Source organism: Gossypium hirsutum, chromosome A06, assembly GCF_007990345.1.
Source record: "Gossypium hirsutum isolate 1008001.06 chromosome A06, Gossypium_hirsutum_v2.1, whole genome shotgun sequence".
NCBI classification, from domain to species: Eukaryota; Viridiplantae; Streptophyta; class Magnoliopsida; order Malvales; family Malvaceae; genus Gossypium; species Gossypium hirsutum.
The window spans coordinates 18,599,102-18,626,916 of record NC_053429.1 but is presented as its reverse complement, the minus strand read 5'-3'; the positions used below and the strand labels follow the sequence as shown (position 1 = coordinate 18,626,916).

At 32.2% G+C, this 27,815-nt stretch overlaps 1 protein-coding gene across 1 annotated transcript; it reads right to left on the bottom strand.

The window, feature by feature from the left end:
• On the bottom strand, window positions 1-23,678 carry LOC107895811 (putative transcription factor bHLH041). The gene is made up of 5 exons (XM_016821033.1): window positions 23,550-23,678; window positions 23,411-23,468; window positions 22,874-23,340; window positions 22,411-22,776; window positions 1-87 (listed from the first exon to the last, which is right to left on the bottom strand). The coding sequence occupies exons 1-5, from the start codon at window positions 23,676-23,678 to the stop codon at window positions 1-3; spliced, it is 1,107 nt and encodes a 368-aa protein (XP_016676522.1).
• Window positions 23,679-27,815: the final 4,137 nt, after the last annotated feature.

The window sequence follows — 27,815 nt, the reverse complement described above, 5'->3', positions numbered from 1 at the left end:
TTACTCAGCAATCTCCACCCCCACCTTTTCCCTAACTGATTCCCATGGCTCATCAAGTTTTAGAACCGATGCGTTTGAACAAACCACCTGTTGATAAAATTAGAAAATATGGGTTCGAAGAGTTTAGAGCTACAATTGATGATGACCTTGAGAGAGCCGAGTTTTGGCTAAAAAAATACAATTAGGGTTTTTGATGAGCTGTCTTGCACGCCAACCGAATGTGTTAAATGTGCTGTGTCCCTTCTGAGAGATTCAGCTTATCAGTGGTGGAATACCTTGATATCCGTAGTACCGAGCAATAGAGTCACGTGGGAATTCTTTCAGACCGAGTTTAGAAAAAAATAATAAGCCAGCGATTTCTTGACCAAAAGAAGAAGGAATTTCTAGAGTTGAAATAGGGTCGTATGACCATAACTGAGTATGAAAGAAAGTTCGTCCGATTAAGTAAGTATGCCCGAGAGTGCATCTCCACGGAAGTAATTATGTGCAAACGATTTGAAGATGGGTTGAACGAAAACATCAAACTTTTAGTTGGGATACTTGAGTTGAAAGAACTTGTAGTTTTAGTTGAAAGAGCTTGCAAAGCCATGACACTTAGCAAAGAAAACAGAAAGGCCGAATTTGAAGCTAGAGATTCGAGGAAGAGATTTACAGGGAAGTCTCATCAATCGACGTCAAATAAATCTAAAGAACATCATTATCAACCTATTGTTTCTGCAGGGCATTTTAGTCAAGATAGAGATGCGAGATACTCTAGTTCTAAATCCTAGGTTACATTTGTAGCTAGCGTGGGTAGTGTTAGAAATGCTAAACCTGAGTGAAAATACTGTAATAGACCACATTATGGCGAGTGTCGAGTAAAGAGCACGGCATGTTTCAGGTATGGTTGCTTCGACCACTACTTTAGAGATTGCCCTGAGAAGTCTGAGAAAGAAAAAGCTCAAATCTTGAGGCCGAGCAATACAACTTATAGAGGGAGACCACTACCGCAGTGAGATCAAAGGCACAAGCACCAGCCAGAGCTTATGCCATTCGTGCTCGCAAAGATACGTCAGCGCCATATGTCATCATCAGTACTTTTTCTTTTTATAATACTGATGTAACTGTTTTGATTAATCTAGGGTCAGCCCATTCTTACGTATGTACAAAATTAATGTCTAGGAAGAGTTTATCTGTAGGGTACACTGAATTTGTGGTTAAAGTATCAAACCCCTTAGGTCAGTACGTCTTAGTTGATAAGGTCTGCAAGAATTGTCCTTTGATGACTCGAGGTTACAGTTTTCCAGCTTATTTGATGCTTTTATCATTTGATGAGTTTGATAAAATTTTGGGTATGGATTGGTTAACTCTACATGACGTTGTTGTGAACTATAGATGAAAGATTATTGAGATGAAATGTCAGAATGGTGAAATTCTTCGTATTGAATCTGTTGATTGAGTGGTTTACCTGTCGTGATATCGACGATGTTAGTACAGAAGTATGTGAAAAAGGGTTATGAGGCTTACCTTGTGTATGTAATGAATACTAAAGTATCAGAATTAAAGATTGAATCAGTGTCAGTGGTTTGTGAATATTTGGATGTGTTTCCAGAAGAATTACCCAGGTTACCACCAATCAGAGAAGTTGAATTTGCTATTGAGTTAGTACCGGGAACATTACTAATATTGATATCTCACAGTTGAAAGAGTTGAAAGCTCGGTTGCAAGAGTTAACAGACAGAGGTTTTGCGCGACTGAGTTTCTCTTCTTGGGGTGTGCCGGTTCTATTTGTAAAGAAGAAAGATGGATCAATGAGATTATGTATATACTATCAGCAACTTAACAAGGTTACGATTAAGAATAAGTATCCTTTGCTGAGGATTGATGATTTGTTCGACCAGTTGAAAGGAGAAAGAACATTTTGAAAGATTGACTTGCGATCAGGTTATTGTTAATTGTGGGTTAAAGATTCAGATGTACCAAAAATTGTAAGGTAGGGATGAATTCCTTGTTATGCCATTTGGATTAACTAACGCTCTTACGGTGTTTATAGATTTGATGAATCGTATCTTTAGACTGTTTTTGGACCGATTTGTTGTTGTGTTCATTGACGATATATTGATATACTCTCGGGATGAATCTGAGCATGCCAAGCATTTGAGAATTGTATTACAGACTCTGCGAGATAAGAAACTGTTTGCTAAATTTACCAAATGCGAGTTTTGGCTTCAAAAAGTTAGATTTTTGGGACACATTGTGTCGGCAGATGGCATCCGAGTTGATTCGAGCAAGATTTCAGAGATTGTTGACTGGAAACCACCAAGAAATATTTCTAAGATCAGAAGTTTCTTGGGATTAACGAGCTATTACCGAAGATTTGTTAAGGATTTCTCAATGATAGCTACACTGATGACTCGGTTATTACAAAAAGACGTAAAGTTTGAGTGGTCTGAGAAATGTCAACAAAGTTTCAATCAGTTGAAAGTACTGTTAACTGAAGCGTCAGTTTTAGTTCAACCGGAGTCAGGAAAAGAGTTTCTAATTTTTAGTGATGCATCGTTGAACGGTTTAAGATGTGTTTTAATGCAAGAAGGCAAGGTGATAGCGTATGCTTCAGGGCAATTAAAGATGCATGAGAAGAATTATCAAACTTACGATCTGGAGTTGGCTGCAATTGTGTTTGCGTTAAAAATTTGGCGGCACCACTTGTTCGGTGAGAAGTGCCACATATTTACTGATCACAAAAGCTTGAAATATTTGATGTCCTAGAAAGAGTTGAATTTGCGACAGTGAATATGGCTCGAATTGTTGAAGTATTATGAGCTAGTGATTGATTACCATTCGGGAAAAACATATGTAGTCGCGGATGCTTTGAGTAGAAAATCATTACTCGCTTTATGAGCGATGAACACGCAGTTGACTTTATCTAATGATGGTTAGAGCTTAGCTGAGTTAAAAGCTAAATCGACATTTTTACAGCAAATTTGTGAGGTTCAGAAATGTGATAAGGATTTGCAAGCTAAAAGAGCACAGTGCGAGTCGATTACTGATTTAGAGTTTCAAATCGGATTCGATGATTGTTTATCATTTTGAGGTAGAGTTTGCATGCCAAAGAATCCTGAGCTCATATAGAGAATTTTACATGAAGCTCATAGTGGTAGCTTGTTGTTCATCTGGGGAGTAATAAGATGTATGGTGATTTGAAACAGATATATTGGTGGTCAGGTATGAATTTGAAATTTCGGAGTTTGTATCAAAATGCTTGATTTGTCAACAAGTCAAAGCCGAACATCAAGTACCTTCGGGACTGCTGCAACCAGTGATGATACCGAAGTGGAAATGTGATAGAATTATGATGGATTTCGTATTAGGATTACCTCTGTCTCCGAAAAAGAAAGATGCTATCTGGATCATTATTGATCGGTTGTCGAAGATCGCACATTTTATTCCGGTGTGTACGGATTTCTCTCTGGACAAATTAGCTGAGTTATATATTTCTGAGATTGTAAGATTGCACGGAGTACCGATATCCATCATTCCGGATAGAGATCCGCGATTTATATCATGGTTTTGGATGAAATTGCAAGAGGCTTTGGGTATGCGGTTGCATTTTAGCACTGCATTTCATCCCTAAACCGATAGTCAGTCTGAGAGAGTAATTCAGATTCTTGAGGATATGCTGTGTTGCTGTGTTCTAGAGTTCCAAGGTAATTCAAAAAATATTTACCATTGGTTGAATTTGCGTATAATAATGGCTTTCAATCGAGCATTAAGATGGCATCGTATGAAGCTTTGTATGGTTGTAAATGTTGAACTCCATTATAATGGACCGAGCTTAGTGAGAAAAAGATACACGAGGTTGACTTGATCCGAAAACCGAAGAGAAGGTGAAAGTGATTCATGATAGTTTGAAAGCCACTTCTGATAGACAGAAATCAAATACGGATAAGAAGCGTGAGGATATTGAGTTTCAGGTCGGAGATAAAGTGTTTTTGAAAGTATCGCCCTGGAAGAAAATTCTCCGTTTTGGTCGTAAAGGAAAGTTGAGTCCGCGATTTATCGAACCATACGAGATTGTCGAGAGAATTGGGTCGGTGGCTTATTGACTTGAATTATCGTTAGAGTTGGAAAAGATTCATAATATGTTTCATGTATCTATGTTATGACGGTACCGATCAGATCCTTCGCATATAATTTCTCCAACTGAAGTTGAGATTCAGCCTGACATGTCGTATCACGAATAATCGATCAGAATTTTAGGACGATAGTTCAAAGACTTGAGGAATAAAAGAATAGCTCTAGTAAAAGTTCTTTGGAATCGTTACGGGATTGAGGAGGCTACTTGGGAACCCAAGGAAACCATGAGAAAACAGTACCCTAACCTATTTTTTGGTAAGATTTTTGAGGACGAAAATTCCTAAGGGGAAAAGTTGTAACGACCCGTTTTTAGTGAAATCGGAACAGTAGTTTCGGGACTACAAATTTGAGGCCATAAAATTTATTTTAATATTATTTTATAGTCTATAACATGTTAGAATTATGGTATAAAAATTTTGTTAAGAAATTTTACTATTTGTATGCTCAATTTGTGAAATAGGACTAAATCGCATAAAATGTGAAAGTTGTGTTCTATTAGCTAAAGGTGTCAAATAGCTATGGAACTTTAAAGTAGAGGTCCTTATTAAGTAATTAGACCACTAATGGAGTTATTGGATGTACATGGAGTAAAAAAAATGATGAAACTGTCAAAGTTGTTTGGCATTAGGTGATTTATTTGATAAAAAAATAAAACAAAAAGAAGAATAATGTTCATTTTCTTCTCTACAGAAATTTGCAGAAAAATAGGAGTTTTTTAAGCTTAAAATTTGAAAAGCCACGTTTGAATTTAAACCGGATAAAAGAAAAAGTAGTGGATTGATTGATCAACTTACTCCGTACTAATTCGAGGTAAGTTCATATAATCACATTTTGTTTTTATATACTTTAATTGAATTATATGTATGTGAATTTAATAATTATGATATATATATGGAATGCATAACTAATATCGTACTATAAGTGTCAGGCCCCATTTGAACACTAGAAATTTGTAAGATACAAATGAGGTGTCATGTCATTAGGGTTACCGATTTTGGTTGAAGTCTTGCATGTGTTGCGGACTCACCACAGCTCGTATGAGCTTATCGATTCTCAGCTCGTAAGAGCTTACCGCTATTTAGCTCGGAGGAGCTTACTGATATTCAGCTCGAATGAGCTTACTGTTTATCTCTCGTATGAGCACAAATGTATAAAAATTGATGGTTTACCATTCAGTACACTTTGTGTGTACCACCCGCGTATCCTATGATATTCTAGATGGTTCAATGAGCATAGTATTACTACGGGATTATACAAGTCATGACAAGTACAAGTATTTGCATGGAAATGGTTGATATTTGATATATGATTATATAGCATAGATGTTACATGTATAGGGAATTTGATAAACTGATGAATTCATATATGATTTTTGGTTTTGGTTTGCGGATATTGCGAATTACCTAGCTGTTAACATCCTTCCAAAAGGGTTGACATATCATCAAAAGAAACGATTCTTTGCTGAAGTAAAAAAATTATTTTTGAGAGGATCCTTTTCTTTTTCGTGTATGTGCAAATCAAATGATTTAGAGATGTATTACACAATCATTAACCTTCCCATAAGACTATGAACCACTCAATTTATTTTCTTACCAGTCCATTTACTTACTTTACATTTCATTTACTTACTTTCCATTCCATTTACTTAGCATTAGCTTAAATAACATTATCAATTCACAAATTAGTGTGTTTATTCACGACATAGGTAAATTCATCCATAGCATAAGTAAATTTCTCACGTATAAGTAAGTCCTTTAACTCATAACTTGATTATGGGTTGTGTGATAGGCTTTGGCCAAATTGAATTAAGTTATGTTTCGAGTTATTTACCTAAAATTGTAGTTATATGGTAAGTTTTATTCTTTGAATTACAAACTTACTAAACTTAATTGCTTACTTTGTTTACTTGTTCATGTTTTATAGTATTTTGGAAGCTCGCTCGATTCAAAAATCATCAGAGATCGCGTCATACTATCAAATACTCATTTTGGTACTTTGGACTTTATATTTTGATGTTAAATGGCATGTATAGGTGTTTTTGCTAATGTGGCTTATATGTCTTATGTTGTTTTGGTTATATGTATAGCCATGTGATTTGGCTTATTTTGGGTCTTGGTTATGTTTTAAAGTTGTCGAATGAATTTGTTTGTTATATTATGTTGTAGTGTAAATTTTATGTTATAAACTTGATATTAGTTGGTCTTGAGTACCTATTTATGCCATGGTTGTTTGCCAATTGATGTGTATAGGTTGGTACTAATGTGGATGAGGAATATGGCTTGGAAAATGGTCTATTTTTGTCCACACGGGCAGAGACACGGGCGTGTGTCCGCTGATGTTTCTTTTGAAATCAAGTCAGTAGCCTCACACGGGCGTATGGCTTGGATGTGTGGTACAATTCATTATACTCTTCAGTTTTCACACGGTCTAACACACGACCTGGCACACGGGCATGTGAGGCCATTTCAAAGGGTACACGGTCTGGCACACGGGCGTGTGGTTTGGTTGTGTGACCCAAATCAGAGTGTTACATGGGGTCAGACACAACCGGAAGCACGGGGGTGTTCCATAGCCACACGGGCATATCCCCTGTCCACACGGACGTTTGACCCTTGCACTTTGAAAAATTGTTCATATTTTTTAAAAAATTCGTAGAGAATTCGGTTTAGTCCCGAACCACTTCTAATGTCTTTTTGGGGCCTTGAGGGCTGGTTTAGGGACTATATAAATGTATTTGAATGGTTTTTGTTATGATTGATAAATATATATATGAAATGTATGATTGTTTGACTTGTAAGTCTGATAATACTCCGTAATCCTGTTCCGGCATCGATTACGGGTTAAGGGTGTTACACTTTGGGCCATGGATGATCGTTGAGCAAAGATTTCACCAAAATTAGAAGGATACTCGCAATCAAAAAGCAAACTTTTATAAATGGATTTTGGAAAGTCTAGATTTGAGGCGTGGCCTTGCTGGAAAAAGAAGTTGCTGTCATTGATGAATTAAACTCGATATTTCAAGAATTAGGTTTCAAAAGGGTTAATTTTTAAAGAAATTAAAAGGCTTGAAGGGAGGGGCAAAATCTAAGCCTTTAGAAAATATGAAGACTGTGACTGTAACATGGGCCAATTGAGTGTGATTATAATTACATGCCAAGTATGAATTCGGGCTTGAGGAAGGTTGGGCCTAGTTTGGATTGTAATGGTAAAAAATAGGGTAAATTAAAGACTTAGCTAGGTGAAAATCTTGGGACAGTGGCTGTTGAGGGCTCGCAGGGCTATGCTGATTGTTTGACTAATTTAGATGGTCAAAATGTGGGGGATTTAGCTCCCACTAAGCAGATCGATATGAAATGACAGTGAATTAAGTCACATGCCAAGACTCATGAGAATTCCTCACTTAATTTTAATATTGATTTTGAAGGAACCATCAAGTCAGTGGTGGAATTAAATCCCAAAATCATGGATCCAAATGACAAACAACCATGACTTTTAATGACAAACAACCATGACTTTTAAAGAGAAGTTAGATCCAAATTCGAATTTTAACTCTCAATTGGAATGGGTTTTGGAGAGTGGAAATTCTCTAGCAGATTCTAAAAGGAGAAATAGCAGACGTGATAGGACCCAAAGCAAAAATATCTGTGACAGTGGGAGATGTTTCAATGTTGTTGGTAATTCTCGTGTTCCTTTTCCAGAAACCATAAACTCCATAGCTAGATTTATTGGTTCTCAAGCTGTGCTAGAAGCGTACAGAACCGAGTAATTTTTTGAAAATCATGATGGTGATGGTAGATGGCTTAAGATTATTTGAAGATTCTCTCTTAAAGGACCTAGTTTAATTTCAATTGTGTAATTTGCTATTCACCAAAAAAAAATGCATATATATATATATATATAAAAGAAGGCACACAAGCAAATATGAAACATTGAGTTCTAAGTTGTTTTTTGGGTTCCAAAATATTTTTCTTTTTTAATTATATTAATTACTTTGATATTGCATTTAATTGTATTAAATAATTTTATTTATATTCTAAATGGAATTTATGGTAACTAATATTATTTTAATTATCGTTGTCTTTGAATTTTAAAATCAATATTATATTAATTATTGTTTATATTTACAATTGATTTCTAAATTTTAATTAAAGAAAACGTGCATTTTTAAGATATTGCACATCTTAATTAATTATTAGTTTTATTTTCTAAAATCATACTTATAACAATATTTTGAAATAACTATTTAGATAGAGATTGAATATATGAAACAATGATATCATAAGTTAGATTTTTAAAATTCTAATTTTTTTTATATTTTGATGAATATCAACAATTAGTTAAGTTTATTTTAAAATTTTAATTTATATTTATCATAATAAAAATTATCTTAATTCTAAAAATTAAGCATTTATAATATTTACTTTAAAAACATTTATATTATTTATTTTACTTTCTCAACACTACAGTAAAACAAGTTTTTTGAAGCGTTTTTAGCTGCGTTTGTACAAAAAACGCCGCAACAGATTGAGCATTAGCGGCGCTTTTTGAAAAACGCCGCTAATGCTCACTCTATAGCTGTGTTTCTTGAAAAATGCCGCAAAAATAAAGCAGAACGCCGTCGTTTTATGTTGAGCTTTAGTGTTATTAGCGGCGTTTACAAAAACACCGCTACAGATCGAGCATTAGCGACGCTTTTTGAAAAATGCCGCTATAGGTCGAGCATTAGTGGCGTTTTTTAAAAAACGCCACAAAATAATTCATCAACACACCGTCATCTTTTTTTTAGCCTTAGTGGCATTAGCGGCGCTTTTTGAAAAACGCCGCTATGGATCGAGCTTTAACGGCGCTTTTCCAAAAAACGCCGCAAAAAACATTTTTTTAATGGTTTATTTATATTAATTAAAATGCAATTTATTTTTAATTAAATATTTAAATTCTTCAGAAAAAAATAATGACACGTAGAAAAGTTTGAAAATAAAAACATATAAAAATATATGTTAAAAATGAAAAAAATTAAAATACTATTATTTAAAATAATTTTAAAGCTTTTTGGGTATATGACTGATTGTTTGTCAATTTATATATTAAATAAATTCTTATATAATCGTAAAAGAGATAATATTCATTTTAAAATATTGAATTAATTATCATTATAGTTTAAGGTTTATGGTTTAGGGTATATGGTTTAGGGTTTATGGTTTATGATGAGTTAATATTTTAAGGTTTATGGATTATGGGTTTAGGGTTTAAGGTTTAGGGGTTTAGGGTTTAAGAGTTAATATTTTAAGGTTTATGGATTTAAGGATTATGGTTTTAGGGTTCAAGGGTTGAGATTTTGGGTTTTAAGGTTTATGGTTTAGGGGTTAAGAGTTAAGGGTTAAGGGTTTAGGGGTTATGGGTTAGTAGTTTAAGGGTTTAGGGGTTATGGGTTAGTAGTTTAAGGCATTAAGGGGACAGGGGTTATGGATTTAGGGTTTAGGATAATTAGTGTTAAAAAAATTTAATTAAAATTTGAAATACTATTATTTAAAATAATTTTAAAGTTTTTTGGGGTATATGATTGATTTTTTAATTTATATATTAAATAATTTCAAATTTTAAAGATTTCAAATTTTCAATAATTTTCAAGATTTCAAATTTTATCTAATTCTTTTAAATATTAGTTAAATTTTAAAAAATTATTTATTTAAATGAAAAAAATTAAAATACTATTATTTAAAATAATTTTAAAGTTTTTTTGGGTATATAACTGATTGTTTTTTAATTTATATTGTTTATAATTTATATATTAAATAAATTTAATTTTTAAAGTCATTAGCGGCGTTTTTTTATAAACGCCGCAAAAGGTATGCAATAGCGGCATTTTTTAAAATAATGCCACAAAAGATCATCATGTTTTAAACTAAACGGTGCCGTTTTATAGGATTTCTTAGTGGTGTTTTTTGTGAAGCGTCGCAATAGGTTAGGATTTAGCGGCGCTAGGGTATAAACGCCGCTAAAGATTATTTTGTTTAAATCAAAACGGCGATGTTTTATTGGTTTATTAGTGGCGTTTCTGTAAAACGCCGTAATAGGTTACCCTTTTAGTGGCGCTATCATAAAAATGCCGCAAATGTTAAATTATTTTGGGCAAAACAGCGTTGTTTTGTTGTCTTCTCTTTTACCCACATGATAACACTTAACATTTCCCCGTTCTCCCCAGTTCATTTCCCCTCTTTTCCTTAGTCCCAAATCCTTAAAGTATTATCGGGTCTGTTTCCCCAATTTGACATCCGAAAATAACCCTTTTTTTCCCTAATTTGAAATCTTTAAAATTCACCCTTCCCACTGGCCATTGATTTCCCATCTATAGAAAATCGGATTAAGAAAGGCAAGGGTTTCAGAAGTCGGCTTTGGGGTTGAAGAAAATAGTTCAAGGTAAGAATTAGGTTATTTACTGATATTTGTGTTTTAGTATTAGTTTTTGTTATTGATTTAGCTATTTTTTGGTTGGCTTTTTTAATTTGTTATTGTTTTTGTTACAGAGGAAAGGCTCGCTGAGGCTGCAAGAATTAGGGTAAAATACCCAAATAGAATTCATTACTGTTGGACGACGGTAAGCTTCGATTTTTTGTGTGGTTTGATTGGGTTCTATCAATTTTATATTGCCTGCTTGACAATTTGAATAAATTAATATTGTATGAAAAGGTAAATTTGTATTTGGTTTTGAATGGTGGAAGTTGGAATGATAGAAAATAGAGGAATTCTGATTTTACATTCGCTTTGAAGAGTAGATTTTTTTTATATATTAGGTGAGTGTTTGAATTGGTGGAGGCAAATAGTTTAATGGCCACGAATTATGAGTTACATAACAGTAGTGTGCATTCTTTGATGAATTGATTGAAAACAATTCAAATTTGATGAAAGCTTAACTATATTGGTTCATGTATTTATTTGTAATAGATGGTATCTAACAGGTCTGGAGTTAGCTAGTTTTGTTGTGTATATATATTTGGAGTTGAATGAATTTAGAGATTTGTTTGGGATTTTTGAGCATTTTAGTATTTTTTTTAATGGATGGTACTGAAGTAAAATGAATCTCAATGAAATTGTGGGAATTTTTTATTTTCTTTCTTTGCCTTTGTATAAATATAGAATTCTAGTTATCCTTCCGATTCTTTTAGGAAAGTAAAGTTTGATTTTTATTGGAGCTATGCTACCTTAGCTCATGGTAAGGGTAGGATATGTATATATATAAATATTTCAAAGATCATATGCTTAATCATGTTTGACCATGTGTTGACCATAGATAGACAATGACACTCTTAGAAAAGTGAATTGTCTAAATAACATAACATGAGTATCAGTGAAGTAGATATGGGGTTCATTGTTGGAAGTTAATTTCTGCGAATTCAATGGTTGCAATGTCGCTTTACCCTTTTAGTTCGAAGCTGATTTACATCTTGAATATGCATATGTTACACCAAGATGATTTCTGTGCAACATTGATGTTTAGTTCTCTATCATGGATTTGTTGGATGCCTATTTAGTCTTGAAATTGAAAAACCTATAGGTATTTGTGATTTTGAGATTTGTTCCTTGTGACTTTCAAATATTAATCATATGGAATCTCGACCAATTTATGTATGAAGTATGCATTTAGTTCTGACAATTTATACGATAACCTTTGTTAGGTTACAAGACTTCATTTCTACCAAAATGAAAACCCCTACTGTCATTAAACAGTGACACCACAGTCTTGTTAAAGTTGAAAGATGTTTGTACTTTTATGTTCCTAACAATAAATACAGTAGAAGAACATACTTTATGATCCACATTAAATAATTAGTGCAAAATCTATTTATGAGTTTGAAATTGGCAGCAACTCAGTAATATTACAGTAACCAAACAAGCAGAAACAAAGAAATTATCCAAAGCATTCATTAATTTATTTATGTATTTCATAATACATAAACAATTATATAAATTTGGTTTTTATCCTTAAATTAAATAATTTATAGCTTTTTGCTTTGGAAAATTCGTTAATGAATCATGTTTTTAATTCTTATTTAATTCTTGTTTATCCTTGGATTATTTTTTAATTTCATGGTTGTTCTTTGCTTGCTGATGTAATTTAATTTGCTGGAATCAACTCTACCATCCAATTTTACAATTTCTAATAGGTATGTATATTTAATTTGCTAAATCTTTATTTGATGTCTCTCTATTGTATGTATAATTAAAATTCACAGTTCATAAATTCAGAAATAACATATAGAAAAAAGAATTCATTTTTGTGCCAACAAGTCTATTGATTCTTTTCTAAGTTTGCTCAAAGTGAAATTCCTATATGACTACTGAATATTAACTGTTGAATACCATGTGCTTTGATCTTTAGCTGCACTATCTATTGAAATAACTTGTTAGGAAGCAGATTGCTGAAACACACGATCTCAGGTTTTTATTTTTTCTATATTATATTGATTACGATTTATATATTTACTGTTTGGAGTTAAATCTGTTTGGACCAAATGATCGTAGTTAAATTTGTTTGGAGTTTTATTTTGCTAGTTGCTACTAATTTCTTAGTCAAGTTGCATGCAAAATGCTTATTTTACCTTACAAAATACTATGTTATAATATTTGTAACTAAAATTAATATTATATTTGTATCTAAAATTAATATTATATTATAAAACACTGTTTATACAATGTTTTTTTTTTGAACAAAACTATTTATCCTATGTTTTGTCTCTTATTGTAGGGGAGACTTTATATTATAGTTATTTCATTTAATTTCATTTTATATTATAAAACTAAGTTTCACCTCCTCCTACAATTATTTTAAATATTTCAATCTTATCAATACCAACATTTAATTAAAATTAGGTTTCCTGAATGTACATAATCATAATATATAAAGTTTTCATTGACTCATAGGTTGGGTTTCATTTAGTTCATCTTAAAATATTATTGTAGTGACTGATTATAATAAAACTTACGCCAAACACACGTAAAGATCCTGTACTTTTATTATTAATTTTAAAACGTTAAGATATTTTTTAAAATACCATCGACTTTGGCCGGCGTTGATCATCGTTGTACAAATTTTATTTTGAATTTTAATATACTTTTTTAAAAAAATTCAAATTCTTCTATAGAAATTATATATATTTTTGCAATTTTTTAAAAAATATTTCAATTTTTCTAGATTTCTTTTTTCAATTTTCCAAAGTTAAATCTTTTTCAATTTTTTTAAAATTTAACTATTTTTTTTCTATTTTTATAAATATTTGAAGTTTTTATATACTATTTTGACTTTTCCAAAATTAACATTTATATATTTTGAAATTTTAAAAAATAAATATACATTTATTTGAATTATTTATATGTTATATTTTAATTTCTTTAATTAATATAATTTACATAATATAAAAAATAAAAAGAAAGTGATGTGATTCATTTTAATAGCTTCACATGCTAATTTTTTTAATCGTATGGATTAAAATATATAATGAAATGATAGTTTAAGTATTAAAAAAAATTAAATTAAAATAAATATTAAAATAAAAGAAGTGTTATTATTTGTGTAAAAAAAATAAATTTAATTCATAAGAATATATATAAATTCTAAACATATTATAACCAAAACAGAAATATATATCTAAATTTCATAACTTACATAACTTATATAATTTAAATAAATTTAATTTAATATATATAGTTTAAAGTTTAAATTTCATAACTTACATGATTTACATAACTTACATAATACATAAATATATATCATATCATAACTTACATAACTTACATAACTCACATAAGTTACATAACTAACATAACTTACATAACTTACATATATAATACATAAATATATATCATATCATATCATAATTTACATAACTTAATTATACTTATAAATAAACAACTTACTCGTGTAATCTATTGTCAACTTTAGACTTCAAGAACAACGAAATGGATAGGAGTTGGATGAATTTGTCAAGAGTAAGCAACGACTATCGAAATGGAGTTCAAACTTTTCTAAATTTTGCATTTCAAAATGCAAGCCAAGAGAATATGATTCTTTTCCTGTGTAAGAGGTGTGGCAACATCAATTGGCATTTTCGTGAAGTTGTCTACGAACATCTAATTGTTGATGGTTTTATTTTGGGGTATAAAAAATGGATTTTTCATGGAGAGTGTACATCTAGTGGAACTTCTTCAACGATTAATCCGACTTATCCTGATACTGCTTACCATCATTATGTTAGACAAGATAACATGGAAGGTATGTTGCGGGATGCATTTAATATGCACAGTCATGGTGAGCAATCATTTCCACCTGACTTTATTGCATCCGATGATTATAATATTGGTGGAAATGTTTTTTACGAAATAGGAACAAGTGCACCTGATAAGGAGCCAAATGAAGAAGCGGTGAAGTTCTACAATTTACTTAATGAAATGAACGAAGAACTTTACGAGGGATCAAAATATTCGAAATTGTTCTTCTGCATTCATCTATTCCACTTAAAATGTTTGGGAGGGTAGACCGGAAACTCTTTTACAATGCTGCTAGAGTTTCTGAGAGAGATGTTTCTGTTTGCAAAAATCCCCCAGTCTTGTCAAGATATGAAGAGACTAATAAAAGATTTAGGCCTTGGGTATGATAAAATTCATAGTTGCCCAAATGACTGCATGTTGTACTGGGGTGATCAGAAAAACCAACAGTCTTGTCATGTTTGCGGTAAGTCTCATTGGATAAATAGGAATATGGAAGATATGAATACGGATGAAGGTGGGGAACAGTTAAGAAAGAAGCCAGTCAAGGTTTTACGATATTTTCTCCTAATACCAAGGCTTCAAAGGCTTTTTATGTCGTCAAAGACAACCGATTATATGAGGTGGCATAATGATGAACGGACCGATGATGGATTATTAAGGTCTCCTGCTGATTCTTTAGCTTGGAAATTGTTTGACAGTAAATTTCCAAGCTTTGCAAGCGATCCTCGAAATGTGAGGCTTGGGCTAGCAGCTGACGACTTTAATCTTTTTAAAATCATGAGTACTTCCTACAGTACTTGGCCTGTAGTGCTTGTTCCTTACAATTTGCCTCCATGGATTTGCATGAAGCAATCTTCTTTTATATTATCTATGATTATCCCTGGAGAGAAAGGTTCCAGAAATGATATCGACATTTATTTGCAGCCACTTATTAAAGAGTTAAAACAATTATGGTCGGGGGTTAAGACATATGATGTATTGAGAAAGGAGAACTTCAATTTACGTGCAGCTTTATTATGAACAATTAATGGTTTCCCAACTTATACCAATTTATCTGGTTGGAGTACCAAAGGACGTTATGCTTGTCCTTGTTGTGCTGCGCAAACATGTTCGAAATGGTTATATAATGGGAAGAAGTTCTGTTATATGGGGCATCGTTGGTGGTTGGATAGAAATCATAGATTTAGATTTCAGAGGACTTTATTTGACGGTACTGAAGAGTTTAGAGAAGCTCCTGTGCAGACCATTGGATCTAAAATCTTGTTCATGTTAAAAGATATGGATTTCAGTTATGGGAAGATGAATCAACCATCCACCATAAAAAAGGAGAAGATCGAGAGATGAATTCGATGTTGAATCTGATGAAGAGGATAATCCTAATGAGGCGGACTTGTGGAAAAAAAGAAGTATTTTTTTTGAGTTGCCTTATTGGGAGCATCACATTTTACGACACAATCTTGATGTCATGCATATTGAGAAGAAAGTTTGCGAGAACATCATCGGGACAATTTTGAATGTCGATGGAAAATCAAAAGACAATCTCCAGAGTCGACTTGATTTAGTAGACATGGGAATTCACCGCGATCTTCATCCCCAGGTACTTCTGAATGGGAAATATCGGTTGCCGCCTCCAATTTTTGCAATGTCGAAGGAAGAGAAAGAAGTGTTCTGCACGGTGTTGAAGGATATAAAGGTCCCAGATGCGTATGCATCAAATATATCTCGATGTGTGAGTCTTAAAGATCGAAGACTATATTCTTTAAAATCACATGATTATCACATCTTGATGCAAGATTTACTGCCATTTGCTTTATGGTGTTGTATGTCAAAAAAGGTTACGTCCTGTATAATTGAACTTTCCAATATAATGAAAGCTATTTGTGGCAAAGTTTTGGATGTTGAAGAACTTGAGAAAGTACAGGATCGATCCGCGTTGACTTTATGCAATTTGGAGAAGATCTTTCCACCTTCCTTCTTCACTATTATGGTGCACTTGGTAATCCATCTCCTTCATGAAGCAATAATTGGAGGACCGATTTTCTATCGATGGATGTATCCTATAGAAATGTGCTAATTTATTTGTAAAGTATTCACTCATTCACCTCTATACATTTAGTTACAACTTTTGATAATATTGTATGTCGTGTTTAGGTTCCTAAGCAAATTGAAGTCTTATTATCGAAATAAGCGTTATCCAGAAGGATCAATTGCTGAAGGCTACTTGGCAGAGGAGTGTATGACCTTCTGTTCTAAATATTTAGAAGATGTTGAAACAAGATTGAATAGACCAAGTAGAAATGCTGGGCTCAATGATCCCAACTTTGCCGAAACTTATTTATTTCAAAGTTATGGAGAACCAATCGGTAAAGTTGAAATTGCAGAATTAGATGAAAGATCTTGGGTACAAGCACATAGATATGTTCTTTTTCACCATGATTCAATTGAACCATTACGCAAGTAAGTTCTAGAATATGATAAATATTCATCTTTTTTATTTGTTTATTTTCTAACCAATTAAACCTCTTTTTAACATAGTGAGTACAAACAAATCTTGAGATCTCGTTCACGCTCCCAAAGATTAAAAAAACGAGAGATTAATAAGTTATTCACAGAATTTTTCCATGAATGGTTAAGCCAAACGGTATGCAACTTAACCTTTTATTGACAAATAATAATGTTTTTTCATAACATTTATAATTACTCAATTTACTTTCGATTCAATAGGTTTGGAGTGGGAAGGACATTAATGACGAAGTTAAATGGCTTTCCCAAGGCTCGGATAAAGTAGTAAAAAGATATAGTGCCTTCATCATCAATGGATTCAGATTTCATACAAAATATCGCGAAAGATTGAGGAGAACTCAAAATTGTGGAATAGTTGTTAATTCTTCAATTACAAGTTATGCTAGTGCTAGGGACAGTAATCCCGTTAAGGGAAATGTGGAGTATTACGGACTTTTTACTAATATTATTGAGTTAGATTACTATGGAAAATGGAAAGTTGTCTTATTTCAATGTGATTGGGCTGATGTTAATACTGCTCGCGGAATTAAAAACGATCAATTTGGTTTTACAATGGTGAATTTCTCTCGATTGATTCACACTGGAGAACAATTGATAGACGAGTGGTATGTATTTTCTTCTCAAGTGAAACAAGTTTTTTACTTGAAACATCCAACTGATGAGGGTTGGTACGTTGTACTCCGAAACACCCCTAGAGACTTGTTTGACATAGGCAATGGAAGTAGAGATGACATCGTAGAAAGATCAGAAACTTTACCTTTTCTAGAACAAAACTTAAATGAAAATATCCCTAGTACTAGTACACAATTTCAATCGGTTCGTCAGGATGTGGATGAAGATATTTACGAATTATGATGTAGTAAGATTTTACGATTTTTTTAATTATATGTAATATTATAATTTTAATCTTACTCATGTTATATAATTTAACTAATTTATATGTACTATTATTGTTGTAATTTGTTACTAAAATTTCAACTATTTTATGTGTATTGCAGGAAAAATGCGTAGAAGAAGATTATGAGATTTAAGTATTGTCCAGAATACTCCGAATTCGGAAGAAGCAAATAGTGAACAGTAGACAGTTATTGGATCTTCGAATGTGCCGGAGACACTTAACAAGCCTGCAGAATTTCAAAGTAATGTTAAGTTTATTTTACATGTGTGTTGACTTTTATTATTGATTTATTTTTCATTTTTAATATAAATAATAAAATATCATTTTTCAACTGAAAGTGGTGGGACGCGCAGAGGTCGAGGACGTACGCTATTTAAAGATTTATACGACTTAAATCCTGTCGAGCGTGTCAAAGTAACTAGAAACAGTCATGGTCAGCCTGTTGGATCTGAAGCTTGACTTTTAGCAAGCTATTTGGGCATTATAGCACGAAATGCCAATATGTTGCTCATCAACTACGAATCATGGCATCACATGCCTGATAGCAACAAAAATCAAACTCTTGATAATATTAAGGTAACAAAACATCTAATTGTTATTTATAATACTTTGGTTTAAGTTTCATTTATATTTACATTCTAAACTTGTGTTTTTTTAGGAGAGATTTGCTTTAAAGGTCTCAGATGACTATATCAAAAATGGAGAGACCATAAAAGCACTTTGAAAAAACAATATTTTAAGAAAGACATAAGCCCGAAGAAAAATTGCGAAATGTCCCGCCAGGAATGCTGAGGTACCAATGGGAAGATGCGGTTAGATTTTGGAATTCAAAGAAAGGAGAGGTATTACGTACTTCTAAATTCTTATAAATTTTTCGGTATATAGTGTTTACTATATATGTAATAATAATTACATTATGTAGGATCGTGAGCGAGCTGGAACAAGCAGCAGGCAAAAACAAAAATTCACACACACGGTAGGGTCGAGAAGTTTTGCTTCTGTAGCTGAGGTCGAGGTATTATGAATTTATTAATTCTATCAAATATTAATGACTTTCTACTATTAAATAATATTTTTACTACTATATTGTAGGAAGTCTCATCTGGTCAAAAAGTTGGACGCCTTCAGCTTTTTGAGATTACGCATAGGAAGAAAGATGGATCTTCTATGACATCGAAGCTGGAGAAATTATGGTATATTTACTTAATAAAATTTAATTTATTATAAATATTTATAATGTTTAATTATAATGGTTTAATTCGTCGTTAGTTGTTTTAAATAATGTTAACTTATGTTGCATTCTTTTTTATTATATATTTCGTTTCTAACTCTTTGATTGATTTATTAGGAGAAACTAAAGGAGAAGAAGGCGGAGTATAAAGCGATTGCTTCAACTGATAGTTCTGTTAATCTTGAGAAATTGAATTATTACTAAAGTTTTGGGTCCTGAAAGGTATGGTCGGGTTCGATTTCAAGGATCTGGTGTTACCTCGACCCAATATTTTGGATCTGGCTCCCAGCAATACATGCCTTCCGGGAGTTAAGCTCAAGTTGAAGTTCAGAGGTTAAGAGACCAGATAGCTCAGACGCAAGTGAGCACAGTTGAGCAAATTGCCGAGGTTGAAAGAAAATATGAAGAACTCCAGCAACAACTTAAAGCAGATGTAGCAGCGAGGGAGGTAGCGGCAGTAGCGAGGGAGGCAGAGGCAGCAGCGATGGCAGCAGAGCAGAGTAGAAAGTATGATGAGCTCCAGCTCCAGCTTCAGCATATGATGCAGACGTTTCAGCAGTCGCAAAAACAGCCATTTTAGACATTTATTTTTTCGTTGTAAGAATATTTTTAATATTGTCATATTTAACATTATTGTAGGAATATTTTGAGTTATACTTCATTTATTAATTTAAATCATATATCTTTCGTTGAATTTGAAGTATCATTTAGATTTAACGTTTTTTGCTGTATTTTTTTATGCTACATTTTTTGTTTTTGGTTGGATTCAATGCTATATTTGCTGTTTTGGGCTGGATTTAATGCAGGAAAGGTTGAATATTGGTGAAAAATATACATCGCAAATCTGCCAAAATTAACGGCGTGTAACAAAAGCGCCGCTAAAAACCATGACTTTTAGCGGAGTTTTTCTTCACATAAACGCTGCAAATTTTTGTGGTGTTTTCTATAGCGGCGTTTTTTGTGGCGCTTGTGAAAACGCCGCAAATAGTTTTAGCGGTAAAAGTCTGTTTCCCTGTAGTGCAAGTATAACTAAAATGTTACAAACTTTTTATCTAATAAATATAAATTTTTAACATTGATACATATAACCTAATTCATGCATCACACACGAGATAAAAATAGATATTCAACCTCATATATATATATTATAAAGCAAGAATTTGTTGCACGTTTGGAAATATTAAGATATGAAGCAAGGTAATATATTATTTTTACAATATTAAAATATAATATTTGAATAGTACATATTTTACAATATTTCATATTGCAATTCATTATTTAATATTATTTTTGATTTTTAACAATCATAAATAAATTTAATATACACAAGATAAAAAAACTAATACGCTAACTACTCAAAGAAATTTATTTTGAAATGGTTGGCGCAACTTGGTGTAGTGCTCTTGAAAAAGTAATTTTATATATTTATAGTTTGACATTGGACCAACTTTGAATTTGTGCATATGTCATTGATTCTTTTTGTTGGGATTGTAAAGGGCTTTTCTTAGCTTAATCAAAAAATAAAAGAAAATACTTTCAAAAAGGAAAAAAAGGGGGTCCCAGGCATAATTTTCAATTTAACAAAATTTGTAGTCAATTTAGGGGACATAACAGTTTAATAAATGCATTTAAAAAATAAAGTAAAAAAAAAGAAATATAAATATAAATATATATAAATTTAGTAATCGATTATATCTGTTGCCAAAATGGTAAAAAATTCTACTCTACTCTACTCTAATATATATATATGAAATTTTGTCTTTTGAGATTTAATAAATTTTTATTAAACTGATATTATTTTTAATGGATTTTTCTTTTTCCCTTTGTGAGCATCGAAGAAGAAATAGTTCATTGAATAGGAACGCCTTATGGGGTGTCTAATAAGATGAACCATGCAAAACTTTAATCCATGCCTTGTAACATATAAAACACTTATGGATGAGAATGCTGCCACTTGGAGAGCTATATTCAAATTTTAGATAGTTCACCTTATCTTATACTTGATGAGGCACTCTTACTTTATAAACTTATTGTCTCTCTAGGTACTCACAAGTCAGGAGACAAAATCAATATTAAAGACAATTTCGACCTATTAAAGAGTTCACCAACTCTTAACAAATAATACATTGAAAATTTCTCTGGGCAAAATTGGTCCAATAATATATATATATATAATCACTGTAAAATTAGTAACTAGCCTTCTCACAGCTTCCAGGAAGGAGAATTCATCCCATATATTGTCCTACATACCATAAAAAAGAAATTACGTTTCATATTTTGTAAGCTCATAAAAAGAGTAGATGTTCATCATGAATTTTAAAGCTACTTCATATTTAGGGGAGGATCAAACTCTCGACCATTAATTAAGCTAAGAGATGCCCTTTATCATCTTACCTAGCTCTTTTCAAGTTCTAAATTAATTATTTAAAGTATAAATGTTAAAAAGAAAAAAAAATCTTATATGCATGATATATAAAAACATAAAAACTATATAAAAAACCCCGATTTATATTTTTGAAATTGAAAGAAAGGAAAAAAATAAAGATAAAAGTGAAGTTGTTGTATTAAACTTTGATTTAGCATCTAGAATAGAAAAGAAAAAACTTAACAAGAACTGCTTAATTCCTAATATCAAGATTTTAATACAATATAAATGGAGGTTCAAAGTGTATAATTCTATGCTAAATCAGATAATTATATATTATCAAAATTAATTTTACTCAACTTTATTTTTAATAGTATGTCATCATTTAATGTATAAAATTATATAAGTGTAATATCAAAAATTTGAAGCTCATATTATTTGCTTTCTATAAAATGCTTAAAAAAAATCAAATCACTAGCCAAAATAGCACATTAGGAGCCTAAATGCGTTGCACATTTTTTTAATATATTATTTAATTTTTGAGTTTGATTTTTAATTTTTAAGTTGTTTTTTTTTCTGAATTTGACATTGTTTAAACTTAACTATATAGTTGAGAGAAAAAAAAATTCAAACAGAAAATTCAAATATCAAAATAAATATTAAAACCAAGCAAATTGAGATAAAAAAATATTCAAGTACCAAAATTAAAATTAAATAAAATTATTCTTGAGTGAACTTTCTTGGTCTTTACTGATTTATTGTAAGGCTTTTATTTTTTTTCTTGAAGAACATATATTTAGATTGACTATTAAAGCAAATTAAATTGAGGTAAAAATATTTAAGTATCAAAATTAAAATTAAATAAAATTATTCTTGAGTGAACCTTCTCGGTCTGGTCTTTATTGAATTAAGGTATTTTTTTCTTCAATAACACATATTTAAATTGAATATTAAACCGGTGTTAAAAGGGATACTATCAAATTTATTGTGATAGCAAAATTTTCTCTTGCATACCTCAATTCTCAGTCTCAAGTTAATATAATTAACTGAGCCTTCTGATAACTGGTTGTTGGCTTCAATGGACATGATGCTCACATTTCTATCGTGCTTCAAGAATTCCAGCAGTCGCATTAAGATATTTTCTATCAACACTTCTCCTCTAACACTAATTCTCAGGTCGACTATTCTTTGTTCCGATGTCGATTCATGTAGAGGTATAATCCGAATATTTAAACTCTCATTTGATGAACCACCAACATCTGCGGCAGCAGGCAAAAGCCGAGCTTGTAATAACTGGTTTTGCTTGCTAAGCTCCGCAACTTGAGCTTTCAATGAGGTCAAGTACTGCCTGGAATTAAAGAGGATTGATGCCTTGTCTTTCTACAACAAATCCCGAGCGGACCTAATAAATTCATTATTGATACTTAAATAGTAAATTTTAGAAAGGACGATATATATATATATATATATGGTATACCTTGGTGCCAAAAGGAAGAAGAGATCGCAATGCAATGAAATATTCATTTTGCTTTTCTCGCCTTCTTCGTTCTGACATCATACGGTGCAATTGGTTGCTAGTGGGGCGGCGGCTTAGCACCAGTTGTTCACCACGTCTCACTAAAGTGAACTTTCTAAAAAACAAAGTGGCTCGTTTCAGTATACTTTGCGATCGTAAACTCGCCCTCACCGGCGGTGTCGACCGGGGGACATAACGTTTGAACGCCGTAGCTTTGGGGTTTAGTAGGTAATTGTACGGTAAATTTTGATTTTTTCGGGGAAGATGGGATGTTGAAGAGGTTAGAACAGCGAGTATTGCTCTGGTTATGGAAACATTTTCTCTTCCTAGGATAGGTAATTGAATATTGCTTTGCATTTGAGTCAAGGCTTGCATGGGTTGTTGGCAAGAACAATCTCCCCACTCCTGCATCCCATGAAAACAGTCCTCTGCAATATATAGCAGACAAAAAGAAACCCCTGTGAATTTGGGTTAATATACTATTATATAGTATGAGACTATCAGTATCAAAGGCGTCGTATAAGTTTTTGACGACAAAGTGATTAATTCCTGCTTCCTGCAATAAACACAGAACTAGGTTAGTTCCTAGTTTGCAAAAATAAATAATGCAGTCATTAAAGCTTCCATAAATATTTACCTGATAAAACTGTCGCTGTGTCTGATTGGACCCTCGATTTTGAAGATCTAATTCCCTTAGTTCAATGTAGGGCAAACTGTTGGCGAAAGTAAATCCAGGAACCAGGCTACTGTAGCGCCGAAATCTCATACATTACCACCAGAATAAAGTTGGGGAAAAAAAAGGGTAAAGAGAGAAAATTTTCGCCATACTGATTATTTTCAAGAGGGAATATTAGTTGCCGATGTTGAAGGAAGAGCCCAAAAGCAACGGGTTGAGTGTTTTCTTCAGTGTAATATCCATCCCACCCAATTAAACAGCTGCTAAAACTAAAACAATGGTTACCTCAAATCATAAAAACTATGAATATATGCAAAGTGAAAGTGAATGAAGAAAGGTATACTTGGGTGGATTCAGGGAGGAGTAAGACCAAAGACAAATGTATGAGCAGCCTATTGACTGCGTGATTAACTGTAGGTATTCAGCACGGGATACTGCATTGAGGTGGAAGACAGCATCCATAGATATCCCTTTTTGGATCTCTATAGTACTAAAGCGCCGGGTTTATTGGCTTTCATGTCATTTGCTTCTTTTGTCTGCTTTATTTTTCTAATAAACTACTTTAACCATAAGAAAAAAAATGAATCATAACTAAGGGGATTACACTTGGGAAAATAAACTAAAATGAAGCCAACTGAAGACCCAAGGGCCAAGAGGGGTTTGAAAAGTAGCAGAAATTAATTAAAGAAAAAAGAAAGAAGAAAGAAAGTGTATGAACAAGAAGAAACCATAACTTAAAAAGTAAATGCTACAGTAATCTAGAACTGATGGGAAAGAGAGAGGGAAGAATTGTATGGTTAATAAGAAGTTGGAAAAGTATGCAAGAGAGTATCTAAGTTAGAAAATTGAGAGAATCTCAGTTAGAAAATTGAGAGCTTGACACAAGCAAAGAAAAAAGACGTGAATTGCAGGCCAAGGTAACCCACAGGGAAAATTCCGAAAACGCAATGGTCAACTTTCAAAATTCTGAAAATTCAGAAAAGATTGATAGATTTGTTTGAAAAGAGTCAAGGAGGGGGATGCACATTTCGTTTTCGGCAACCTCAATTAATTGATACATATGATTAATACATATTTCATGCCAAAATCACAAAATACAATCCCAAGGATCATCATCACTTAGCCTATTTAACTTTATTTTTTTTTATTTTAATTATTAACCTCATCTAAATTTAATATTTAATACTTTGATGATGATTTTTTTATTGGTATAATAATAAATTTAACTTTTCAATATTTATAAATCTATCAATTTAGTGGTATTTTTAAAAATTCAAAATTCAAAATTCAAAATTATTTAAAAATTTATTTTTTGATAAAAAATACGTATAGAATTAAAAATAAATGAAAATTCTTTTTGTTCTTTTTCTAACATGAAATTTATTTACTAAAATAATAACTTTATAAATAAAATATTGTTTAAAAAAAAACCCTCCACAAATAGGACTTAAACTAGATTAAAACTTTTTTTTAGTTTGTTTTATAAATAATAAAAGTTATATGTTTGGCATTGCTCTTTAGTCCTCATCAAATTTGTCAAGCGCTTTGCACCATCGACACCAATAACTCTTAATTCGAACTATTTGATTTCCACATCCTCCATCATCACACCATCGGATTAGGAATTGGTTTTGGGGCTACTGACAGGGCCTTCCACCTACTAGATTTCACACAAGTAACTCTAAACTGCGCTTATATAGGAGCAACATTTGAGTAAAGAAGGCCAAAAACAGTAAAATTTAAAATTTAGTCCCTTAAAGAATTTGAAATTTTATAAATTAATACAATAAATAAAATTATATTTTAATCTAAAAAAATTATAGTTGAATTATGAAAAAATAATTTGCCCCTATGTTAAAAGAAAAACAAAATGCTGTGTTGAATTTATTTGATCAACAAGTATTTTTAGGTAAATTATAAAAATAGTCATATAATTATTAGTTGATTTCTATTTTGGTCACTAACATTATTGAAATTTAATATTTTGGCCACTCTCCTATTAAGTTACTAATAATGGCCTGTTTTATTAGAAAAACAATAAATTTAGCCCTCTAATATTTATAATTTTTATCAATTAGTCCTAAATATAAAAGAATTCAATAAATTTAGCCCTCAACTTTACACATTCTATTAATTTAATCTTAATTTGTGGGGTGTGCCTCGTATTCTTCTCCCAATTAAACTCTGTTATTTTTTCCTAGTTAAACAAATGGTTTTTCTTTAGGGGTGACAAGATGTACTCGGCATATGAGTTTTGGTGAGAGTTTCGTGGTAATTATGGATAGTCTTTTATACCCCTTTTGTGAGTGCCATGTGAGATTTAGGGTTTTGTTTATCTATTTGCTCTTTGGGATTTAAACTTTGTATTCGGGGTGTTGGGTAATGTAAATTTAGTACATTTAGGTTCATTTTCTCCATATTATACTCTTGTTTGTTTACTCATTTAGTGAAAAGTCGAAGCCTCCTTTACCCTTGGTTTTTCCCTCTTTAAGAGTTTTCCACATAAAATATTTGTGTTCGCAAAAAAAAATTTCTACCTTTATCATTGTGAGGAAGTTAATTGTGTGAAATCTAGGTGGAAGGCCTTAATTGTGTGAAATCTCTATTACTTGTTCGAAGGTGTTGTGACTCGGGAGTGTTTCCGCATTAAAACTGTATCAGGTGTGCACCCGAAATGCAAAAAAATAAACTTTGAAAAAAGTCAAAAAACCATTCTGTCGACGCCACACAGGCATGTGGTCGGCCGTGTGGGGGGCTGTGTGCGAGACACAATCATGTGGTCGACGAAGGTATGGCCGTGCATAAAACACAACTGAGTGTGGTCGTGTGGGCCACACGAGCATGAAACACGGGCTTGTGGGTTTTGGGTGTGGCCCACACAGGCATGTGGGCCCATAATTCTGAAATTTCCCCTAAGGTCGCATGGGTTGTTTCGATTGACTGTGGGCCTACCGTAAGGTTGTTAAGGGCTAACCAAACCCTAAATTATGTGATCTGATATTTTGATAGTATGCTCTGAGGAGGAAACTATTATGCATGTCTGACTATTCTGCTATATGTATATCTGATATCTGTACACAAGTATGATAAGCATGTTATATTTGTATTCTATATCTATTTTTGGGGTGGGATTGTATATATGGAGGAAGTGATTTGTAAGGCGACCTTTGCCTATATTCTGGTAACTTGGCTGCACTTTATCTGATATGTGTCATAATGACAAGATATAGTGTGTAGGGATGGATGAGTGTTTTTAACCCCACATGGTGTGATGGGATGGTCGGAGTTGGTGTGTAGAGGATTGGGGTAGGATTCTGTATATCCGATCTACATATCTATAGATGTTATCTGTATCTGAAATGGACATGAGTCCGAATCTGAATCTGGTTGTATTTGAGATTTCTGTATGTTTTGCATATCTATTTCTGTGGGTTACACACTGAGTTTACGTAAACTCACTACTGTTTGTCTGTTCCATTCAGGTAATCCACAAACTTAGGCAGATCAGAGCGACGGAGTCTCGAGGTGACCACTCGTCTAAGAATTGAATTTATGATTATGGTTTAAGTTTAAATTAAGGATTAATTTGAGAGTTTTGTAAAAATTGGACTCTTAGGAATTTTGGTTTTATTTTGGATTTGAGTTTTCAATTTAAATAATTTAGTTGAGACAAATAGCATAAAACATGGTTTTATAAAAAAAAAGGTTTTTCTAAGAACACAATCGAGATTTCCTAATTAAACGTTTTATGACTTCAGTTGGAACTTACGTTTTGGCAAATAAATAAGTTAAACAAACGCTTTCAAATATAGATCTAAACGAATATGAGTTTTAAAACTTGAATGGTTTGATGAAATGACTCCGTTTTCAAAACCCTATCTTGTGACATCTCTAGATTCAGAGATAATGTTTAGGCCAGGTTTGGGGTATTGTATTTTATGGTATCAGAGCCAGGTTATAAAACTCAGGCTATAAATTTTGGGTTCTAAAATTTTGTTTCAAAAGAATTGGTTTTTAAATAATTTGAATAATTTGAGAAAGTATGTGGTACACCGAGTCTCCAGCGTCGATCCTGTAAGTATTTTTGAACTTTAGATAGAAAACCCTAAAAATATTGTAATTAGTACTTTCTGAAACTGTACTGAAATAGTTAGAAACTAAAACCTCTGAAAATATCTCTGAACTTCTGATAATTTATGCATAAAATATCTGCTAATAAATACTTGA

What these genes read in the sequence shown, in the direction of transcription:
- LOC107895811 (XM_016821033.1), bottom strand. Translation starts at nt 23,678, where the DNA reads ATGAGATTTCGGCGCTACAGTAGCCTGGTTCCTGGATTTACTTTCGCC. An exon ending in CACAGCGACAGTTTTATCAG is followed by an intron (nt 23,469 to 23,549) that starts GTAAATATTTAT and finishes TGTTTATTGCAG; the next exon opens with GAAGCAGGAATTAATCACTT. An exon ending in TTCTTCCTTTTGGCACCAAG is followed by an intron (nt 22,777 to 22,873) that starts GTATACCATATA and finishes GATTTGTTGTAG; the next exon opens with AAAGACAAGGCATCAATCCT.